General features: G+C 36.2%; 1 protein-coding gene across 4 annotated transcripts; it reads right to left on the bottom strand.

The window, feature by feature from the left end:
• Positions 1–13,511: 13,511 nt before the first annotated feature.
• On the bottom strand, positions 13,512–23,448 carry LOC132616969 (protein FAR-RED ELONGATED HYPOCOTYL 3-like). Of its 4 annotated transcripts, none has more exons than XM_060331784.1 (9): positions 23,257–23,448; positions 18,430–20,649; positions 18,299–18,355; positions 18,020–18,088; positions 17,880–17,948; positions 17,718–17,786; positions 17,461–17,637; positions 13,996–14,073; positions 13,512–13,912 (listed from the first exon to the last, which is right to left on the bottom strand). In XM_060331784.1, exons 2-8 carry the CDS (start codon positions 20,602–20,604, stop codon positions 14,017–14,019), a joined length of 2,673 nt encoding a protein of 890 aa, XP_060187767.1. In that variant the 5' UTR covers positions 20,605–20,649; positions 23,257–23,448; the 3' UTR covers positions 13,512–13,912; positions 13,996–14,016. The 4 variants fall into 4 exon arrangements, 3 of the variants coding, with proteins under 3 accessions (XP_060187767.1, XP_060187768.1, XP_060187769.1); XM_060331785.1 differs by lacking the exon at positions 23,257–23,448 and adding an exon at positions 21,032–23,212; XM_060331786.1 differs by lacking the exon at positions 23,257–23,448 and having other exon boundaries at positions 17,590–17,637; positions 18,430–23,210.
• Positions 23,449–24,558: the final 1,110 nt, after the last annotated feature.

Here is a 24,558-nt window from a genome sequence, read left to right as displayed (position 1 = left end):
CCCTCGGCTCCGTCTCTCCCACCCATACAACCATCACCTCAGCCGCCCCAATCTACCAATACGCCCCGAATGGTCACCCAGAGTCAAAATGGTATTTTTAATCCAAAACGTACGTTTAACTTGAATACCATGGTTACGAAATCCCCTCTACCTCGTAACCCTGTGACCGCCCTTCGTGACCCGAATTGGAAAATGGATATGGATGATGAATTTAATGCTCTTATTAAAAAGAAGACGTGGGAGTTGGTGCCCCGTCCACCTAATGTGAATATTATTCGTTCTATGTGGATTTTCTCTCATAAAGAAAAGTCTAATGGTGATTTTGAGAGGCATAAATCCCGTCTTGTAGGTGATGGAAAGACTCAACAGGTTGGCATTGATTGTGGTGAGACCTTCAGTCCTGTGGTCAAGCCGACTACGATCCATACCGTTCTCAGTCTATCATTATCAAGGAAGTGGTCTATTCCTCAGCTAGATGTCAAGAATGTTTTCTTACATGGTAAGCTCAAGAAAACAGTGTATATGCATCAACCTCTGGGTTTCAGAGATCCCACTTATCCGGATTATGTATGTTTACTCCGTAAGTTCTTATATGGACTTAAGCAGGCCCCGAAGGCATGGTACAAGCGTTTTGCAGATTATGTCTCTTCTCTTGGTTTTTCAAACAGCAGATCTGACAATTCTTTGTTCATCTACAAAAAGGGGTCCGATATGGCATACATTTTACTTTATGTTGATGATATTATTCTTACCTCTCCGATGCTCCATTATGGCTCTCCTTGCCTCAGAATTTGCTATGAAGGATCTGGGTCCTTTGAATTATTTCCTTGGCATTCATGTCACTCGCCATAAGGATGGCCTGTTTCTGTCATAATGCAAGTATGCCGAAGAAATCATTGATCGAGCTGGGATGTCTTCTTGTAAGGCTACTTCTACTCCGGTTGATACCAAGCCGAAGGTGAGCAGCACATCGGGTGCTTCATATGATGACCCGACTCACTATCGCAGTCTCGCAGGTGCACTTCAGTATCTTACTTTCACGAGGCCGGATATCTCTTATGCTGTTTAACAGGTATGCTTACACATGCACGCTCCGTGAGAGGTTCATATGCATGCTCTTTAGCGTGTCATCCGTTACATTTAGGGTACACTTGATTATGGTTTGCATCTTTATCCATCCTCAGTTACTGACCTCTTTTCCTACACTGATGCGAATTGGGGGGGCTGCCCTGACACACGTCGGTCAATGTCTAATTATTGTGTTTTCCTTGGAGATAACTTGATATCATGATCTTTGAAACGCCAACCTACCCTCTCTCGTTCAAGTGCTGAGGCGGAGTATAGGGGGTTACTAATGTTGTCTCCGAGTCATGCTGGCTTCGCAATCTTCTGTTGGAATTACATTGTCCTATTCATAAGGCTACTATGGTGTATTGTGACAATGTGAGTGCCATTTATCTTTCACGAAATCCAGTGCAACATCAGCGCACCAAGCACATTGAAATGGACATTCATTTTGTTCGTGAGAAGGTTGCGCGAGGACAGGTTCGTGTCCTTCATGTTCCATCCCGTTATCAGATTGTCGATATTTTCACCAAGGGACTACCACAAGTCTTATTTGAAGATTTTCAGGATAGTCTCGGCGTTCGTAAACCTCTCGTTTCGACTGCGGGGGTGTGATAGATAATGTGAATATTAGTTAGAATATTTTGTAATCTGCTATTTTAGGTTAGAATATTTTGTAATCTCCTATTTTAGGTCAGAATATTTTGTATATTAACCAATTCAAGGAATGAAAGGAAACACGGAAAATATTTCCTACATGCACCAGAAAATTGGCGATGTCATTTGAGCTCATAGTCATTAATAGTCCTATTAAGTAGTAGACTTGAGCTAAAATTGTACCTTATTACTCTTCACATACTCACATCGTCACCTCTTCGTGGCACGAGAAAGGTTTTCTTTTTGTACTCTTCCCAGGTTGCTAGTTTCATCATTAGCAAATGAAATCTTAAAGAGCACTATAAAGCAATTGTTATTTCCATTATGTATATAAGAAAAAAAAAACAATAACATTTGATGGAAAAAGGAAAAGCTGAGATGAAAATAGAATATATCTGTTGATATAAACATGAGAGCTAAAAAGGAGGGCATATTACAAATTTGGGTTTTACACCGCAACTCTTCATAATCCTCATTTACTAAAACTCTTTATTTCACTCACAACTTTGTGTTGTCTTTCTCTATAACAAAAATGAGTCAATTTAGAAATAATTTTCTCATAAATTTAGAACACACTCGTGTGTTCATGCGTGCATACATGGAACTGATAGCAACAACACAACCGGATGAGACATCTCCTATTTACAAAAGTATGCTAATATGTGTCCACATTGTTAGTCTATTTGATATAGCAATTCCGAGAAGATATATATATTAATTATCTATGACTTTTTTAAGCTTGTAACATGAATAGAAAAAGAAAAAAAAAGGGAAAAACAAAGTTATACAACTATCATTTGGTCTTACCGTTGTTTCTTTTTGGAGAGATATAAGAGAATTGACAGAAGATTTTGCATTGGGTCTGTCACATGCTTTATCTAACTGCACAAAACCGATTTCATTACCATTACAAAAATCTACACATATAACACATAACAATCCATACCCGTCAAAATTTTGTTCCTAAAATTAGATAAAGTGCCTACATAAAGGTAAAGAATCAATGTCATAATAGAATCTACTCAAATAATAGAGATAATAAGCAAAGATTCTCTAAATAAATGGATTCCACACTCATATTTAGGATTGGGGAGATAAAGGCTAGTCTTCCGATTAGAATTGGGCATCGACTAGTAATAAAACCCTAATTACATTTAACGCCTAAAACATTACTGTTGCCACATACGAATTAATAACACGTTACGTTTCATTATGCGTTAGTTTTGCTCGTTAGATTTTTTTGAATAAAATAATATGTAATACGTTACGTGAGATACATTTATTCTAGTTTTGAAAAAAAAAAAAAAAAAAACGTATTATGTTCGTTAATTAATTTAAATAATGGATTATTTTCGGTCAAAAATTCTAAAAAGATGGGCTAGGTTTGAAAATTGTGCGCTGCCTAGATTTTCGAAAAGATAGTGTGAAGTTGTGGTTTGCTTCCTTGGATTTTCGAAAAGATAGTGTGAAGTTGTGGTTTGCTTCCTTGTTTCCGTAACCCACGTAAATACGGATAACTTCCTTTCTTTTTCCTTAATTTCCATGTCTATATAATAAGTTTAGCCGGTATTCACAATATCTGGTCGCCCTCAATTTCTATAGCCTCCGAAAATTAACCCTTCTCGCCTTCAACTTGTTATTAAAATCCGACACTAATGGATACAGAATTATTAACATGGCCACGACTTCCCGATTTGATACTCAATTTAATCTTCAAAAAATTGACTTGCATCTCTGATTGCTTACGCTTTAGCGCTGTCTGCAAGTCATGGTTTTCGTATGCATCCCAAGATTACAATGCCCTACAACTGACCATCGATTCGGGCACGATTCAACAACCTCCTCTGCTATTGATACTCCCAACAAAAACAAAAACAGAAGAAGGAAGCAGAGTATACAGCGTGACCACAGGTAAAATCTTAGATTTCAAACTCCATAATAATATACCATTGCAGGGCAAGACTTGTTACGGTTCTTCTTATGGGTGGTTGGCTTTTATAATGTTTGATTCGACAATTGGACTCTTCAATCCTTTCTCTGGCAAAACCATCCAACTTCCTCCTCTTATTAGAGACAAAAAAAAAGGATGGCCTTGGCTATCCAGGTCAAGGAAAAGTAGTTCTGTCCAAGAATCCTTCAACCAGCCCGGATGATTATCATGTCGTGGCGTTGATTAATACCTGCTACGACAGTGCGTTGGCCATCCTAAAAAGTGGTGCTAAATCCTGGATTTCCGTTGTTATTGCTGGATGGTGTAGTCCTGACTGGGTTTTTTTCTATTATTATTGTGATGTCATATATCACGACAATGTCGTCTATGCTGTGAACCTTGAAGGTAAGGTTATCTCAGTGGACACCACTACCTTGAAGCTCAGGCAGATTGCACGAGGAACTAGGTGCAGAAAACGTTATATTCCTAGATGCTATCTTGTAAAGTCTACAACTAACGAACTACTAAGAATTCAACTATATCTCCGAGATTCCAAGCCATCAATTTGTAAGATGTCTAAGTTGGTTGCTCAAGAATCCAGGTTCGTAATGGTGGACAGCTTGGGAGATGACGCCTTGTTTTTGGGAAACAGTCAGTCCATGTGTATTCCGGCTAATTCCAGGTTTTCAGCCAATAATATATACTACGTGGAAGATAATATGTTTACTATGCCGTGGGCTACTGAAATGGGCACTTTTAACCTTCAAGATGGCGCCTACAACACTCTACTTTCTATAAGCTCAGAGCCTTTACCCAACCCTTTGTCACGACCTACGAACATACCCCAAGCCATTTGGATCACTCCTACCCTATATTTGTTATAACAGCTTCTTAGTCCTTTTTTTTTTATTCTACCAATACACACAGATCATGCAAATTGTCCTACAACTACTTTTTAGTCATGAGTATTTCGTTTTTATTGACAGTTCAAATTGTTATGCGAATTCTCATTAAATTTAATACCTTCCTGATGTTGTTTCATTCTTTAATTCAAAGTACTTAAGCGACTCAAGTCAGTTACCTGCCTTAGTTTTATATTGATGCAATAAGCTTTTTATATATCAAAGGATTATTCTTTTATAAACCTTTTGTACCAGTCTTCTTTTTCTTAGTTAAAGAAATTGTCTACTATGTAATTAAGTTTTATACAAAATCATCATCATTATCTAAATTATGAACAAATTGTATTACTCCCGTTTCATTTTTTTATAAGGAATGCAGAAATCCATTCCCAAGCCCAGATGTTGAACAAAAAGATAAACTCGTAATATTATATTGGTGTACATACCCAAAGTATAGGATTTTTTCTCCTTCTAAGTTAAACACCAAGAAGCTAAGCTAGGTTACCACCAATCGTCTGGAAATTGTAGCATAATAACTTTGAAACCATAAACAAGTGAAAAATACCCAGGTAAATTTTAAGGAAAAATCATTTACATCTCTTTTTCAAGCATATCTATATTCTATGGCGTATACAGAAGACCTGATTCCGCGAGTCTCAGGAAACAGGAAAGAAAAGTCCAGTTGTTCTAAGACGCCAGCAGCCTTGTCACTTGTCTACCACTCACAGTACTTCAACACTGGACTTCTCCAAAACTTCAATTGTCAAAATCAAAATCTTTGTTTGAACAAAATGTAATGTTCCGGTGTTTTCTGGGACATTGATCTTCCTCCTTTCCCAAGAAAATCCATCTGGTTTTTCGTTACTACTTTTCATTTCATTTGCTAACAAATTAGACGGGGCAGGAAATCCATTGGCACACTCAGAGGCGAATATAGGATTTCTAGAACATGGTTTGCATCACTAGAAAGGGAGAACAAGGAAAGTAAGCGACATTCAGTCCTTTTAGAGCATGGGGTGCCAGGCGATAATATTAGATCAATTCTAAAAAATATGTACATAAAATAGTTAGTTTTTCGGGATGATCATGAGTTCACGTGCCCCTTTTTTAAACCTAAATTTGCCCCTGGGCACACTGTGCCAATGGATACAAGTAATCTGCTCACCGTTTGGGATCAGACTGCCAGAGCCGACTCGGTGTCACTGATCTTCATAAGGCACTAACTTATACTGGTACAATGGGAACTTCCGATTGGACACACTATATCTTCTATTGCGAGCCAGGGATGACGTCAAAAGCTGCACGAAGGGTACTTCTGGGCTCAGGTGAAGATAGAAAACACACTAACTGTGTCTATCAAATATTTAACAATCTAAGTTCGCTAAATTTGATGAAAACAGTGAAAAGAAAGATTTTTAACCTTAAACATAAAGAAAATCTCATCAAATCTTAAAAAATTGCAATACTGAAAACTGCACTAGCTACCAAAACGATCTAAAGAATAGTAGAAATTGAACTTCAAAAAGCTACACGAGACTATAGAAATAAATAAAAAAGTAGAAGAAACTATGATAATTGCACCTCTAAATGCAAGTTCCTGCTAATTTTCTCCTTTTTATAGTTCCGTTAAATCTAAAAAAACAGAATTCGGTAAACATTTGACGGAGACTAATTAAAGGTGTTACGTGTTAAGTTTTGATTAACTTAAAGGATCAAAGCTATTTAGTCATATTTAAAAGACTACTTTAAACCTACACTCAAACATAAGATAATTTTTTTATCATTTTCTCTAGTAGGAGACATTGAAAATTTTGCTTAATGTGAAACTTTTCAAATGATAAACTTACGGCTGGATAATTAATCTAACTAGTGATTTAGTCCAGGCTTTGCGCGGTTATAAAAGACACAAATAATTTACTCAATATTATATATATCGTAACAATATCATCCCTCAAGCAATGGTTACATGTTTAAACAAAAAAAAAAAAAACAATATTCCATGTTACATTTTGTCCATGAAAGCTTCCAGAAAGCCTCACTTTATAAATAGATAGTATTTGTAATATATAAGTCAAGATTTTTAAATATTTATTGGGAGTTTCTCCCTACATAAAAAAGAATATAAAATAAATAAATACAAAAGATAAAAGAAGATTACACCTACTTGGCTGTTTCTATAAATACGCAGACGTAAAAATTGGTTCCATAGAAAAAAAGGTTGGGAATTCACATGTAATCATCTTCTTTAGATCAATATTTATTCTTGCAATTTACAGTGACTTTAAAATAAATTATAGAAATACACCATTAGTTCTCAAAGTTCACAAAAAAAAAAACTAATAAATATTTTAAAAAAGACATATATGGTTCTACTTCATGTACATAAAAATTTTAATATTACCTTATTCTCCCTCCCACCATGTTGCTTATATTTATAAATTTTCGCGCGATGCATATTTTTGGTAGTTCTAAAACCTTAAACATAACAATCGTCAAATGGAGGATGTATTTCAAACAATTAAATTTATTCCTTTTAAGCAATTTATTATAAATTTTGAAATTTTGTTAGTAGTTAGCAGACTTAATCCAACCATAAATTACTAATTTGAACCAAAAGAGACTATAGAATTACAATAATCATAAATCCATATAAAAATTAAACTTAAGAGGCATCATAGCGGTACGTAGGATAAAAAATAAAGAAGAAAATAATACAATACTCACATCATTACGACCTTAATCATTAATAAAGAAGGAAAAAATACGGAATCAATACATATGTCGATATCCACTCCCACGAGCCTATCACCATTCAAGAGCCTGCTACTTCTTCAAGTCAAACAAAAGTATGAATATATGGGTAGAGTCTCATGAAACCAAAAATATGAATTTATACTTTAAACCATAAGTTACTAATTTGAACGAAATTAAATTACAAACTTACACCAATCATAAATTCATATACAAATTAAACTTAAGAGGCATCGTAGAGGTGCATAGGAAAAAAAACTAAAGAAGAAAAATAATACTATACACAGTTCATTACGACCTTAATCATTAAAAATTAGAAGGAAAAATATGGAATCAATACATAATTTTTCAAGCTCTTGTCGCTATCCACTCCCACGAGCCTATCACAATTCAAGAGCCTTCTTCTTCTTTAAGTCAAACAAAAGCATAAATACAATACAGTGAAAATGGAGAATAACCTTGGATAGAGTTTCAAGAAACAAAAAATATGAATTTATATAGATAAAAATGGAGGAATACCAAGGTAGCTTAAACTTTTAAATTAAATATTTGGGGGTTATGAATATGAAAACTTGAAGAGCATGAGTGTTATGAATATTATTAAGAGTAGAAATTTAATAGGTGAGTTATGGAGGTAAATTTTTGACAGTAAATAAAGGGTGAAAAAAAAACCAAATAAAGAAGGGAGAAAGATAATTGCAAATATTAAGTGATATTAGCATACTACGTGGGCTCAATTTGTTTTTTCTAATAACTGTAGGTTCGGTTTAGCTTACACGTACCTCGACTAGTTCTACGGGCTACCTGCTACCTTCCGTTAGCATAGGTTCACATAGTGATTTTGCCTCTGAAGTCAATTCTCCCAAAAGGTTTCTGGTGTCTTGCTCAAACCAAAGGACATGACAAAGAACATATAAGTTCATACCTTGAAAATAAACATAAGCGTAACCAAAATCATAGTCACGTTTTGCTCCCACCTTAATCACTAGACAACGGCTATATTTCGAACCGTTACCACTAAGTTACGGTGGTCTACTGGCGGTTGTCGGTGACCATGGACCACAAAAATGATCCCCCGCAAGGGGGATCGACTCCACATATGATTACTTACAAAGTCCTTACAAATCCAACACCAATTAAACCCAATTCTGACCAACAACCACCCCCAACCAACTCTAACCACGCAACGGCTAACCCATCTTCGTCGAATCAAATCCCCATTCAAAGAAATTCAATCCCTAAGCCTTCTTATGCTGAAATGATCTATGAGAGCAGTAGAGCTTCGAAATCTCAAACCCCCCTCGTAGAAATAAAGAATGGTACGCATATGGGAAAACCAGTTGTCTTCTTCAAATGGGAGGACTACTTTGGTACTCTTGCGGAAACATGCAAATTCACTCTTATAGAAGTTCACTAAAGGTAGACCTCAAATGGACAGAACTACTTTTCCGAGACCTTGATCGAGAGTGGACTCTGATCATGCCCCTTTACTTATTAAGCTTCCTCCTACCAAAGTTCCTACAATCAGGTATTTCAGGTTCTGGAATCTATGGACTAAACAGAAGGGGTACAATGGTGTTGTTCAAGAGGCATGGAACAGGAATATAAATGGGGATCCTTATCGGAAGTTTCATCAAAAGCTTAAACAAACTTGCTCTAAACTTTCAGCTTGGTCCAGAAGCAGTTTGGGAGATATTTTTGCTGATACAAAACATATGGAAGATGAGATCGCCATCCTAGAATATAGATGTTTAACCATTAATGATGGTCAATCTAGAACTGAGCTGAATAAAAAGAAGGCAGAACTTACTAAGCATCTAAAAATTCAAGAATCTTACTGGAGGCAGAAAGCTAATCTACAATGGGCTAAAGAAAGTGATCTCAACACTAAATTCTTTCATGCCTCAGTCACTAGAAAGAGAGGAAAACTTTCTATTCACAGAATCAAGGACCATTCAGGCCATTGGGTTGAAGAAGAGGATCAGATTGCCAATGAGGCTATCAATTTCTATGAAAATCTTTTCACCGAAAGTAATCAAGCTGAGGATCTTAGGAGCCTGGATAGTATTCAAAGTGTGGTCTCTAAACAAGATAACCACTATCTTACTAGAATGCCTGATATTGAAGAGCTTAAGGAAACTGTCTTCTCTTTTAATCCGGACTCTTCCCCTGGACCTGATGGTGTCACTGCTGGCTTTTATCAAGATTCTTGGGACATCATTGCTCAGTATCTTCTTGATATGGTTTGCTATTTATTTTCTGGGAAATATTTACCTAGATATATGACTCACACTTGCATTGTCATGATTCCTAAAGTAGACAGCCCTGAGTCTCTTTCTGAGCTTAAATCTATCAGCCTTGCTAATGTTTCCTCCAAAATCATCTCCAAGATGCTCAATACTAGACTAACTTCTATTCTCCCTAAAATCATCTCTCCCAATCAATCTGGTTTCATCAAAGGAAGAGTTATTACAGATAACATCATGCTTACACAGGAAATGGTTCATAACATGACCAGAGATAAGAAGGGATTAAATGTCATCTTTAAATTGGACATGTCTAAAGCCTATGATAGAGTATGCTGGAGATTTCTCTATCAAATCATGAGGAAAATTGGGTTATCTGGATACTGGATTGAGCTCATTCAGAAACTGATCACTAATGTTTGGTATTCAGTGGCCTTAAATGGTATTAGGCATGGTTTTTTCAATCTTCTAGAGGCCTAAGACAAAGAGACCCCATTTCTCCTTCTCTCTTTATCATAGCCTCATAATTTCTTTCTAAAATGCTTAATAGAATTACTCAGTCTCCAGACTTCAAGCCTTATGGGATGAGTAGAAATGGACCCTGTATCACCAATTTATCTTATACTGATGATACCATTCTTTTCTGTTCAACGGACAGTACCTCAATTCAGATTATTATACAATGCTTAAATGATTATGCTAACATGTCAGGACAAGTGATTAATCAGCAAAAGTCTCGATTTTTTATCCACCCTAAAGCTGAGGATTGTGTGGCTAATGACATTAACTCTCTTACTGGTTTTGTCAAAGGTAATTTTCCTTTCACCTATCTGGGAGCTCCAATCTACATTGGAAGGAAGAAAGTGGAGTACTTCAATGACATCTCTGCCAAATTCTCTAGAAGAATATAGGGTTGGAATGAAAAAATGATTTCTTTTGGGGGCAAAGCAGTTTTGATCAAAGCTGCTCTTTATTCTATCCCAATGCATATTCTTTCAGCTGTTAACCCTCCAAAGACCACTCTTATTCTTCTGGAAAAACAATGTGCTAACTTTTTTTGGGGAAACACTAATGGAGAAAAGAAGCATCACTGGTTCAAGTGGGATTCCCTCTGTTATGCAACTGATCAAGGTGGTGTAGGTTTTAGATCTATTCATGATATTAATAAAGCATTTTCAGCTAAAGCTTGGTGGAATTTTAGAACTAAGGATTCTTTGTGGAAGGACTTCTTGGTTGCAAAATACTGCAGTAAAGCACATCCCAATCAACTCAGCTGGAAGCCCGGACAGTCTCATATATGGAAGAGATTGATGGACATCAAAGAAAAAGTTGATGCGCATATCAAATAGGAGCTCAATAATGGATCATCTTCATTCTCGTGGGACAACTGGACTGGTCAAGGTTCATTAGCTAGAATAGTTCCGAATGAGGAGTTCACTATGCAAAAAGTCAAAGACTTCATTCAACATGGTGCTTGGGATCACAACAAACTAAGAGAGATTATTCCTATAGAATGGGTGGAGAAAATCAACATTATTACTGCCCCAGCTAAACAGGTAGTAGATCATCCTATTTGGACTCTTACTAATGCTGGAAATTTTTCTTGCAGATCAGCTTGGAAGAATCCCAAACAAGTCAGAAGCTCTACTTTCACTGCCTCAAGAATTTGGAGTAAAACACTTCCATTCAAGATCTCATTCTTCATGATAAGACTACTTAACAAAACATTTCCTATAAATGATGCAATTAGGAAGTTTGGAATCACAGATCCTTCTAATTGCCACTGTTGCAAAGTGCCCAAAGATGAATCTATTGAACATATGTTCTTTCTTGGAGAGCAACCTACCAGAATATGGGATTACTTCAACAAGGTTGTTGGTCTAAGGAGAGCTGCTAGTTTGAGACAGATATTGATGACTTGGTGGATGGAAAGACCTAAAAATGAAATTCACAAGTTCATTCTTCAATGTCTTCCAAACATCATTTGCTGGGAAATTTGGAAGAAAAGATGCGCATTCAAATATGATGATGAAAAGACAACATCTTACAAGCTTATTAGCCTTATCAAAGATTCAATTCTGCTTCTGGTAAGAGCTCACTTTAATCTCCATTTTATCTTTGATTGGATCCCACTTATGGAAAAGCTGACAAGGATCAAGCCTATTCTAAAAATCATTCCAATCAAATGGGCTAAGCCACCTGACTATAAGATAAACACTGATGGGTGCTCTAAAGGTAATCTTGGACCTAGTGGAGGAGGAGGATGTCTAAGAGATCATAATGGTAACTTGGTCATGGCTTTTAGATCTTTTTTGGGAAACTATACAAACAACTTTGCAGAGGCTTCTGCTATTCTTACTAGTATGAACTGGTGCATCAACAATGGGGTCTTTAATGTGATTATTGAATCTGATTCAATGATAGTAATCAACTCGATCAACAGGAAGATGACTTCTCACTGGCAAATAAGAAACATTATAGAAAGATTGAAGCTTTGAAAGCGAAGAGGCAATTTTATTTGTTCATTGCTATAGAGAGGCTAACACTATTGCAGACAATATGTTTAACTGAAGCTTAATTGGACAGGATACTACCTTCTTCACTAATGTTATTGATCTTCCCTCCAAGGTGAGAGCACTCTTAAAGATGGATAAGGACCAAATGATCAACTTCAGAGTTAGAATTAGCAAGAATTGTTTTAATGTATAGTCTCCTAGTTTTTGTTTATTTATCTGCTGGAAACTGCTCCACCGAGATCTGGGATATAACCTGTAATTTTTGTATAAGGTGGAGCAGCTACTCTCTAACTTTAGAAGTTGTGGTGGATAGATTTGTAATCCCCCGGCTCCATGTTTTCTTCTTTTGGTTACTAATATACAGGTAGGGATCATGCCTAACCCCATACCACCATGGGTGGAATAATTTAAAAAAAAAAAAAAAAAAAGTGTAGGCTTAGTTTAAGAAAACAGACATAGCCGCCTTTAAAGGGCACATCAAATGGATCAGATTTGTTTTCCATATTACTTTTTCATTTTTCACTCTTTTTCACAGCAACATTTTTTTTGCGCACGAACCTTTATTTATTGCATAACTAAATGCACAACAGGAAACTGCAATTGAGAAATGAAAAAGTTGGGAGAAAAATAGGAAGAAGTGGAGAATTAATTATTGAGCCATTTAATATACAAAGATACATAAATATAGGAGGAAAAAATCAAAAAAAATATAGAAAAGCCAAAAAAAAAAGGAGAAAAAAGCTAAATATAATTCTAGACCATAAAGAGGTGTTACATCACCTTGTTATGCCTAACTTTATATTATATATAAATTTTAAATCCTTGGTTCCTCAAGAGAAGGAGAAAACATGAAGATTTTAGTTTGGATGGGAACTCGTGAGGCTCATGTCAAGTTTGTCTCCGTTAAAACACTAACGCTAGTTTGAGTTTAGACTAAAAGTGCACCACTCTATGAAAGATTGTGGACTATTAATGCTTATATAGGATTATTTTCAGTTAAAGTTCAAATATAGTGGGACCATTTTGAGCTACATTCCAATTCTAGTCTTGTTTAGCATTCTTACTACGCGTATAAACACCCAATATTTGGCAATGATCAAAGTGAAGATAAATAACTTTATATTATTCTCCTTCTAATGGAAATTTTTTTCCTTAGAATTTATTCTGTTACAACGAAACACCAAACAATAACATATTATAAATAAAACATTTATTAAAAATACCTCCATCATAACAAACTCACCATTGGGTTGGAATAAAACATGCTTCGCAGCAGCAATATTTCCGGCTTTCGTTTAGTTTATAGTCAACAACTGCAAGCTGCGACCCAGCTTAATAAACTACATAAAGTCATAAACAGCGTTTACAGCTGAAATTAACTTTTAGCTGTCTTCACTTATCCTTTCAAAATACTAAAATGAAGGGAAAGAGATTAAAAGGCGGATTTATCAACAAAGGAGAAAATAATAAGTTAGATTAAAAGGCACTGTCTACATTTACAACCCATTTGCTTAACTAGAAGAAAGGTATACATCTTCACCTCAATGATCTTTACTACTTGTAACTAATACATCCCACAAAAGCCTTTACAGGTGAAATTAACTTAGAGCTGTATTTTCTCTTTGAGCTCTAATATCAAATTGAAGGGAAAGAGATTAAAAGGCTGATTTATCAACGAACAAATGTAAATAGGAAGAAAAGCAAAAAGAAAAAAAAAAAAGGAAAGGAGAAGCACTGCCTACATTGATTCCTTTTGTTTTACACACACACACTACAAGATTCTTCATTGGTTGTACTACTTCCATCAATAGCCGGTAATGAAAGTTGAAATATTCCCACTCTTTCCTGGTAACAGAAGAACCCCATCATTCAATAAGTTCAATTTGAACGCATCTATAATATCAACTCGCGCTGGGAGAAACATATACCTAATTGATGACAGGTGATCCTCAGGGATGTCTAGATGCTTCGTCATGCAATTGAGCAGATCTTACATTGGGTTCATCCTGTCAACATTAAGGAACGCCATATGAGTCCAGCACAGTTGAGTGGCATTACGCTTAGCTAAACTAATTTGTCCCTGCTAATGTGGAACTGGAGTTCTTGTTTGCGACATGATAAACTATTTTTAAGACTATAAAATAACATTGGTCATTTTTGCATGTTTAATAGGACAAAATATGCTGCTATATAAGTGTTGTACAGCAACTACAGCGGGACGTTTTTGTTATATTGACATTACACCTAAGTTTCCCCCAATTAAGCGAGGAAAGGAGGCAAAGGTAGTATAATGTAAAATTCAGCAATGGTTTGGCTTATCAAATATACCGGTTTCTGCATATCACAGGATTAATCATGCATGCCTCCCAAAGCAAAGAATTGAAATCCATAATCTGACTAAAAGCTCATACATTACAAGTTTCTAGTCAGATTAGCACAGAATACAAAAGGCTCCTCTCTTATCCTTTTAGATGGTTGGATGTAACTTTTGCTATTCTCCCATAACACAAACTTAGAAAGCACCTCAGTTTATAAAATCTTCAGTCTTCACCATGTCTCCAGGTCTAAATAGGGATAGCAATGGGTCAGGATGAGGGAGGGGGTGGGGCAGATCAAAGCTTATATTTTTAAAAATTTAAATGGGGCAGTGCAGGGGGCAGGTTGTTTTGGGCCTTCTGGCCCATTCATTCAGCTGATTCTTTGGTGATATCTTACTGTATAAAATTGAGCAAGTTCAACAAACACATAATGAATGTGGGTTTTAGAGATGGGGTTGTGATGAACTTGTTAGTGGTAATTTATTTTTGGTCAAGTCGTGTCAGTGTCACACCCCTTAAAATATTTAAAAAAAAACATAGTGTAGACAAAGAAAAAACATTATTTTCTTTATTATGAAGATAACTAGGAGGATCACTTTAGTTGCTCAAAGTACTGGAAAACCCATAAAATTATTGGACACTTATTTTCCTTTTTCGTCTTTCATATTCATAGTTTTTTCTTATATTTTGAGTATGCTATGTTAAGTGACGAGCTCATTAAGTGATGAACATATACCAGAACTTAAAATAGTAAGTCAGTGCTAAGATAGAGTTGTATAATAATCAAACTTGAAGTAGAGATGATACCACAACACCCAGTATAATCCCACCAGGTGGGAGTGTACGCAAACCTTACCCCTACCTTGGGACCTCCCAAGGTAGGGGGGCTGTTTCCGATAGACCCTCGGCTCAAGAGAAGGGACCAAGACAACAATAATAATAGGCAGTAATAGCAACATATAAAGCCCAAAAGGGAAAAATATTAGGAACTCTTTTTTCCTTTTTATATTTTCTCATCGGGAACAAATATTTTTTTTAACTGAGTAGTAACATTTAACGGTAGATCTATTATTTGTATCTTGCATGATTCTTTCTCCTGATGATTGTTATCTCCCTTTTTTCCCTAATACTGATTCTTTATGTTTTAAAAAATATAAACATGCCTTTTGTTAAAAGATACACTGAAACAAGGAAAAATCACAAATTAACACTTAAATGGGGCAGGGCTAAACAGGACAGGGCGGGGCTGGTTAAAATCTTAGGGGGTCAAGGCTTGCCCTACCCCGTCCCACCTGCCCTATTTTCATCCCTAGGTCTAAAGTATAAGAAGCTTCATGATTTTAACTCATATCAAGTAATTGTTGTCAAAACTACTGGCCAGCCATTGACAATAAAGACTTGGGAACACTTCTCATTTATCAAAAATGGCTCGTACTTTGATTTAACCAAAGAACTCCAACAAAAGCAGTTTGTACAACCTCTTAATCAGATACTCCGGAATCTGAGTCGTGGTATCCCCTATCAATATCTACCCTCCATCATAGTGAACAACTGAGATTATTAAACATTGTGTGAAAATCCTTATTTTTCCTACAGATCCTGGTCTCCTTTCTGTTCACTGTTTTTAAGCTTATGTTGCAGTGAACGAAGTCTCGTTTATGTTCCCTGTTCTTTCTTCATGTTAATACCCTGATGTTGCATCATGTTCCCATCAATTTTGTTATAGTATGTACTGGCATAGACCGTCTTTATTCCTTTCTGTTCCCTGTTTTTTCTTAATGTTAGTACACTGATATTTCATTGTATGTCCATCAATTTTGTTTCAGAAATCTCCATGGCCTCGGGAATAACTTCCACTGCGAAGACATAGAAAGAATTACAATCCCAACAAAGAATAACCTAAATACGTGGTCGACATCCTTCAAAGTATTCAAACTTAGTAGACGTTTCTCAAAAAGAAGTTCAATATCAAAATATCAGATGAACTTCAAGAATATTTTTTATGATCATTAAAACCTAGTTGATAATCTAAAATAAAGCTCATACACTAACTTCATGAACCTATTCTAATAAGACCAAGACTAAGCCCGCTTACCCATACTAACTTGGAAAATGCAACAATATTTGCAAGCTACCAGCCTGAACTTGTAAAGGGATTTGTCATCGACATAGTCTCTTACTAGCATCGATGCGGCACAATATCTAAATTACCCACCTTAGTAGACGCTAAATTCAGCCTCATAAAAGGTAGCTTGACTCAGGCAAGCTCAATGCTTAGGCAAAGTATGCCTCAAGTGCAACAGGAAGTGTAAGTTGAATGGTTGTGGTATTTGGCTAGGCCAAACAACACTTAGGACCAAAGGCAGGACAAGTGAGAACCTTGGGAAGTGAGGAAAATTCCCTTTATTGATTACGCAGTGATATACGCACTTACAAGGTTAACAAGAAAGACCACATACAAGATCGCAAGACTAGGACACTGGGCAGCCCCTATTGCCCAATACTTCATCTCCCTAGGTGCCTTCTATAACCTTCCGCAAGCCTCCCTTGTGTTGTATTTTGTTCTCCAATCCAGACCTCTTAATAATACTTAATAATGGGCCCGACCCTTAATCCGTCTCCACTTAAATACTAGGCTTTTGTCTACAACCTTCAAACTCATGACTTGCGCCTAATCCACAAATCTTGTTGCACTCTTACCGCTAGGCCAGCTTTTTTAGTAGATCTTAACTATAGACAAACATTAACAGCAAAAATAAAAGGAACAAACCAAGAAAAGAGAAGCTTGTCTAACTTTTTTTTTTTTTTCTTTTTTGTAAATATTGTCTCACTTGTACCAATTTGCTAAAGATGGAATCATTTCCATTTCCTTTACCAAGTATTACATTTGAAAACTATAAAATAGTATCCACTTCTTTTTAATCTTTGTAAAATCCCAAGCTCATAAAAAGTAATATTTCATCTTCACTGACAGATCAATCTCTCTTTCTAAAATACTAGATTATCTAATATTTACCCTTAAGCCCCCCATGCCAGATTAAATTAATATGATAAGATCGGGATGGAAGGAGTTACCAATATAAAATAAATTATGAAATGTAGATAATAATTTGAACGCAGCAATAATTTTCGCAAAGTCCACTTCCCCAGTAATGAGTTGACAAAGTGTTTATATTCCATTGACGTAGTATGTAGCACACTAACCCGGATGCCATATTGGAAACTTGGAGTGCGGAAAAAGTCCATTTGCCCCTGCAACAATAAAAATGAAGTTGTAACAAGATTTTTGGTTGACTTGCCTCAAAAAGTAACAACACTAAGAGACCACATACCAGCCCATGCATTGTTGGCTGAGCACCATAATAGCCATCATGTGTAGGAGCTATAGAGTTTAACTGTCCCTACATTCCCAAGGCAAGAGAAAAGAAAACTGTTATTTTAATAGTCGATATCAATTTTTTCAGCCTTAAAACTGTGAACTTGCCATGACATACAAGGCCCTGAATAGTCTGTTGGTTTCCATAGTAGTTATCACGAGTTGGTGCCATTAAGTTTAACTGTACCTGCAAGAGAGCAGCAACTTAGAACACCACTATAATTATTCGAAAAAAGTCAAGACACTTGCAGATCATACCATTCCTTGAACACTTTGTTGCGGGCCAAAATAACCATCAAGAGTCACATGTCTGGAGTTCAGTTTGTCCTGCAGAAAATGACTAAATAAGAAACGGGAGGTGACCTAAAAAGTTAAGCTTCAAGAAAAGCTATACACATATAGCATTTAGAACAACCTCCTCCCAATTTCACCGATCAAAAAAAAAAAAAAACCTCTTCACTTTCATTTTACCAGCAAGAGCACAGTACTGTAAATCAAATGGCAATACATAAAAGTAACTAAGATATCAGAGCAGACCATTTGTTGCAAGTTGTCTGCTGTCCCAACAGCCATAACATCAGGCTCCGAGTTCACCTGCAACACCAGGAGATCTTCATGAATAACATAGAATACAAAAGAAGCGGTCCCATGAATCTTTCAAAACATACCTTCCGTTTCTTAGTAAAGTTATTCTTCTTCTTGTTTGTCTTGCTCATACTCCTACTTTGGTTATCATCTTCAATACAGAGAAGACCAGAGGCTGATGATGTGCCAGCTTCCAACATGTTCTGATTTGAGTTATTAAAAGTTACACAACTCCCAAAAGCGTCATCAAGTGCACGAAGAGCAAAACTATAGCTCTCTTGAGATAACGACCCTTCTTCACTCAATTTCATTGCGCGATGACATAGCTCATTATATCTCTGGACCCTTGATGGCACATCTTCAGATCCATCTGTCATAGAGTACTTGCTCTTGGCATCTTTTGTCCATCGCTTCAAAATATACTGCGATGGGATAGAGGAAACACCACATATTTGGAGAACTATCAATGCATGTCTGCATAAGTAGCCTTTAAATTCAAACAAATGACATATACAAGATATTTCTGACTTCACTTCATTCATTGTAACAATGAACTCTTGAGTCTTCTCAAAATCTTGAACTCTAAATGTTATGGCTGTCTCGTCTTGCTTCTCTCTTTTAGGAATGCAAGCAACTGCACCCAAAACCTCAGCCTGGAATTTCTTAAATACAGCATGTGTATAAAGGCCTGCCACATGCTTCTCAAATGGTGATGGGGATTTCAAAGCAGGTTGTTTGTTCCACGTATCAGAATCTGCCTTTGCCTCCTCCTCATACCTATCTTGCAATATTGCTTCATATTGCTTTACAAACTCCTGAACGGTGGTTTTCTTATGTACATATTTGTCAAAGAAAGAGTTCACACTCTCTGATCGTTGGACCGTTGACATTCCCGCTAAAAGTACACCCCTTGTAAATGTAGGGGCCCATTTCACACGATCTTCATACAGCAAATGGATCAATTCAGCTTCTCTGAGTTCAAATCTATCAACTAGTTTTCTCCACCTCTTTTCAAACTCCTCATCTGTCCATGACCTGTAAATACATTTCTCAAACTTTGGCATGAACTTTTCATTCTGTTTAATGACATGATTCAGTGTTTCAGACACCTTTCCCAGGATATGCCACAAACAGAAATGATGGAGGGATGATGGCCAAGCCTCTGAAATGACCGACTTCAATACCTGATCATGATCGGTGATCACTGTCCTGGGAGCCTGACCGCCCATTGCCTTCAACCATGTCCGCATTACCCAAAAAAATGTTGCTGCACTCTCATCAGAGACCAAAGCACATCCAAGAAGCATGAACTGAAAATGCTGATTGACCCCAACAAAAAGAGCCAGGGGCATTTTATATTTGTTTCTGATGTAGGTAGTATCAAAAGAGACAACATCACTGAAATTTGCATAGTCATGCCTGGCTTTGGCATCAACCCAAAACAAGTTCTTCAAACGCTGATCTTCACCCACATCAACAGCATAAAAGAAGTTGGAATTAAGATTTTGCATCTGAATGAAGAACTCTAACAGAACATTTACGTCTCCCCCTTCCATTGATGAATTTCGACCTTTGTCAAATGGACCTTTTGTGTCACTTCTCAGACCAACAACATTTTTGTATTCAGCAAATTGTCTTGCCATTGCGGCATACATCCTTCTTGTTTGTTCACTAACAGCTTGGGCAGGTAAAAGTTCATGATTATGTTCTTTCTCGAATCTATGAATTATCCATTTCCCATCGGACCTTCTCTTCACATGCATACTTGCTTTGCAATCTGTCTTTGCACACGCTCGCCGACCAGTAGCATTTTCTGGATCCTGCTTGTTTCCTTGTCTACTACGTGGTCGATTTGCAGACTTCTCATATTCCCGTTTCGTTCCATATCTAGAACATGCAAATTTTGCATCAATGAATTCCCTTGATGTCTTTGAGCGACGGCTGTTTTGTATGGCTGTATTGAATCCCATCGACCGAGCATACTCTTGATAAAAGGCATAAGCCTCGCCATGTGACTCAAATTCCATGCCAGCCAGCGGTTCAAGGTTCACATCCTCCTTAAACTCTATCATAGTTCCTATGGGACTGTTCATATCCCCTCCATCTTCTGCATGCATCTTCTCTTCAACAACCAACATCCCATGCATTCCATCATCACTGTGCATTTTTTCTTCATTGTCAAGCATATTTATAATTCCATTTTGTTCTTCTTCTTCCTTATCATGGTCTTGAGAAGGCAGCCGAAGATCTATATCCATGCTGCTAAACAAATGAATGCCTATTGACTTTTCTTTTACTGATACCTGAACGTCAAGAAAAATTAGAGGAGAACTTATCCAGTAAGAGGTTACGAAAACATAGAATTAATTCTTATTCAATAAGCACAGAAAGATACAATAAGTAGCCCAAAACATCTCTGCGAAAACATAGAATAATTCTTATTCAGCCAGCAGGCATAGAGAGTGATTGTATGGCATTTTTCGAGGACACTGAAGATCCATAATACGGAGGATCTGCATCAAGCTGTTACCACATCGAATCCATCAGGGATTTGATTCATTTGGATATAGAAGGCCTCCGTCCAAATTTAGACAGAAAAAGAAAGGTATATAATTGTATACACTCCACCAGTAGGTGAGAGCGACTGAAATTGCAGCTTCTAGTCTATATATCAGAAGTGCTTACTTGAAATCCAACCACATTCAACCTGCAGATTAAATAGAATAAGATCACTTCGCCATCTCTGTGATGCGAGCAATTAGCCCTCTCCCCTCCCCTCTAATGCAGACCTCGACATGGCACTTGAGTGACGACACATACTTCCTCTGAGTCATTTTATGTGGTGGTGTTTGACTCGGCGTGGAGTTTAAGAAAGAAAGAGAAACTTCTGAAATTTGTGGTCTTAAAAATGTCGTGAAATTTATGTGGCTACAAAAACATGTGATCAAGGATAAAATGGAAGTTTAAAGTTAAACTACCTCCAAATATAGAAAGTTATCATTCTATTTTAAATAGACTAGTAAGGAAAGAGTGACGCGTAAAATGAAAAGAGGGATCATTCAAAGGTGAGTCTAAAATAACAGAGCACTTGAGCGCCAGTCTCCCATGGTCCACTCCAGCTTCATTAACCGCTAGACCACACACATGGAGCTTGTCTTGTGACCATTACTTTGAATGAACAAAAAGGCAAAGCACAACTTTGAATTGATCTCAATCCAAAGTTCATAACTGTTTGCCACCAAAAAACCAAAAAGATGGATAACAAGATGTTAAACAAGTCCATACAGCAGAAATGCGATCATTAATACCATGTAACATATTGAACCAAGTGTATCAAAGTGAAGAGAGAAGAGATCGAAAGCTAATTCCACGTTCTTTCAAATTCATTAACTTATAAACTCTTCTCACATTGTCTCTTGCAGAAATTTTCTTAAACAAATAAACAAAGTATAATAACATTGCTCAATTAAAATTCAAGACTTTTTTTTCCAATGAGGTGATATGGTACTACTAAGGGAACTTCTTTGCAAGTTGCAACAGTGGAAGAGAAAGGTCTCCCAGACAAATATAACCAAACATTCACGTGTTTATCATTGTTTATCCTCGAGTAGTATTCTCAGCTGAGTAATACAAAGCTTTGCACATCTGCAGGATAAATTGGGTGTTCAAGGAAGGAACTTTTAAAATTTACCAACTACTTCTCCAAGTTCCAGTGGGGAATTCAGATTAAGTTTTTATTTTTTCTGTTTCTTATCTTAGTTGAGTCCAACAAACTTAGCCTCTACCTTTCATCTTGAACTCATTTTGTAAATTCACTCCATAGCCTTGCATGTTCTCATATGATGATTGCCTTCTTTTCAACAGCCAGACCAGCTTATCTCGAAAGAGCCGATAGTCTAGCTCATCTTCCCCCAGTAAAGGTACTTTTTAAAGAAAATCAGATAGTATTCTGCGAAATATACAAGAAAGAACAACCACAACCTAATGATATTCAGCTATTACAATTGGCTATATACATTAACTCAAACTGTCAAACAGAATACTAACTTCCTTCCAAAAAAAAAAAATCACCCAATTTGGATCAATATAATTCTTTTCACTAATCCAGACTCTGATTAGTAGATTAATCCTAAATGTACAGGCTGACAACTAAATCTAATTCAACATTTGGTGATAACTAAAATTGCTTATCGCTTCACTCAATAACTGCCTTGTTTGTCACAATGAACATAAACATAATCAAGTTATCGAGGCCAACTCTAACTCCAGATACAACTCTTGTATATAATAAACAATAAATTACATCTGTCACAGCTTCATAAATAAATAAATAAAATGATAGCTCCAAAAAAATGTTGTTAACATAACTAACCCAATTCTAGCATACAAGAACAACATACCCAGTGTATTCCCACAAGTGAGGTCTGGGGAGGGTAGTTTGTACGAAGATCTTACCCCACCTCGGGAGGTAGAGAGGTTGTTTCTGATAGACCCTCGGCTCAAGGAAAAACATTTCAAAGAAGGGACAGTAACTAGAGCAAAACAATATAGCTAATTGAAGTGCAAGAAACAATATATAATAGTAACAGAAATGGAAGAAGAAGAAGAAGCTACAAGCTTAAAATACTAGGACAACCCAATTCTAGCATATAAACCTTAAACATTCGTCTCTAAAAGAAGATCCGATTAGAAATAATGTTTGCATAGTCGTTACATTATCATAATTCAAATGACTTAAACAGAAAATAGAAACGTCAGGATCATAATTAAATAAAGGGCAAATACTTTTGTCTTAGTAAGAGTTGATATACAAATGTTCATCATCGTAATATGAGGGATGAGGGGTGGGGTGGGGGGTAGAGGGGGTGTAAAAAAGAGTTAGGGAAGAAGGGAGAAAGTGGAGGTAATACCTGTATGTATGTATGTATGTAATCTTTGTTTGTTGTTTGTTCACGCACAGACACACTTTGGATCTGCAACTGAGAATTCACGCGATGAGGTTTGGCGAGTGAAGTCCCAAAAATGTCTATTTGATTTAGGGTTTCTAAGTCTCACCCCCTCGTCTTACCAACGCCACTGCAGCGCGTGATTTTTATTTTCTTTTCTTTTCTTTCCCCTTACATTTTATTTATCATCCAAACGATATAAGAAAACAAGTCTAATGTAGTTATTTTCACTAGAATTTTGGAATTGGAGTTGTGTTTGTGTTTGGCCATAGTTTATAGTTTTTAAAATTATAATTTTTGGTGAAATATAATTGTAAAAAGTGAAAAAGGTGAATTTTTTTGTGAAATAAGTTTTTGAAATTTCGAAATACAACTTCAAGTTGTATTTGGAATTCTTTTGGCCAAGCGCTGAAAAGTGAAAAAAGTGAAAAAAATGGAATAAAGTGAATAATTCTTATGGCCAAACGCCTACTAAATAAATGGTAGTAAAACTTTTTTCTTATAAAAAATAATAATGTATTCTGATATTTGAGCACATAAATTTGTATAATGTTTTAGAGTAACAAATGATGTGCGTATATTTGTATGGGTAAGGAAATATGTGAATAAAAAAACATTATGATTTATTTTTTAAGACTTTGATGTAACATCTTTTGTCAAATTGAGACTCTCAGTATTCTAAAAGAATTGTAATTTCGAATCTTATATTTATATCTTTATTAATGGATATTTATACTTTTTTTAATTAAATTTTAGAAAAAAAATTCAGAAAGAGATAATTATTTTCTAGTAATTTTTTTTTCACGGATTAGCCTTCAAATGCGTTGGTCTTAAATTTTTGTAGGTCTTTAATTTTTGCCCTTTGCTTAAAAAAGTGGCTGAAAAATATCTCGAGTTTCTGGGTTCGAACCCCCGCTCAGTCAAAAAAAAAAACAATTCGCAAGGCAAGGCAAGGCTTGGCAAAAAGTCTGCCTTATAAGGCAGAATTTGCGTTAAGGCAAAAAAGTTTTTTTTTTTTTACTATACTAGAATTCTACAAAAGTTAGGCCTCCCGAATAGGCCTAATTTTGCAATGATATTCTGTCTTGCGATTTTTTTTTCTTGACTGAGCGGGGTTCGAACCTAGAACCTCGAGATATTTTAGGAGGAGGGCAAAAATTAAAGACCAACAATTTGAGGGAAATAATTAAAGACCACCACCGAATAAGAACAATCGTGCAAATTGCCCTTTTCTTGTTGCTTGAATCCAATTCCAATCGTTTGAAT

Source organism: Lycium barbarum, chromosome 11 (assembly GCF_019175385.1).
Source record: "Lycium barbarum isolate Lr01 chromosome 11, ASM1917538v2, whole genome shotgun sequence".
Lineage (NCBI taxonomy): Eukaryota > Viridiplantae > Streptophyta > Magnoliopsida > Solanales > Solanaceae > Lycium > Lycium barbarum.
This window is presented reverse-complemented; position numbering and strand designations above follow the sequence as displayed.

Coding starts and splice junctions, on each gene's coding strand:
- LOC132616969 (XM_060331784.1), bottom strand. CDS start 20,604: ATGGATATAGATCTTCGGCTGCCTTCTCAAGACCATGATAAGGAAGAA. Junction 17,949..18,019: donor AACAAAGTGTTCAAGGAATG/GTATGATCTGCA, acceptor GCTCTCTTGCAG/GTACAGTTAAACTTAATGGC. Junction 14,074..17,460: donor TCATAATTTATTTTATATTG/GTAACTCCTTCC, acceptor TAATGTTGACAG/GATGAACCCAATGTAAGATC.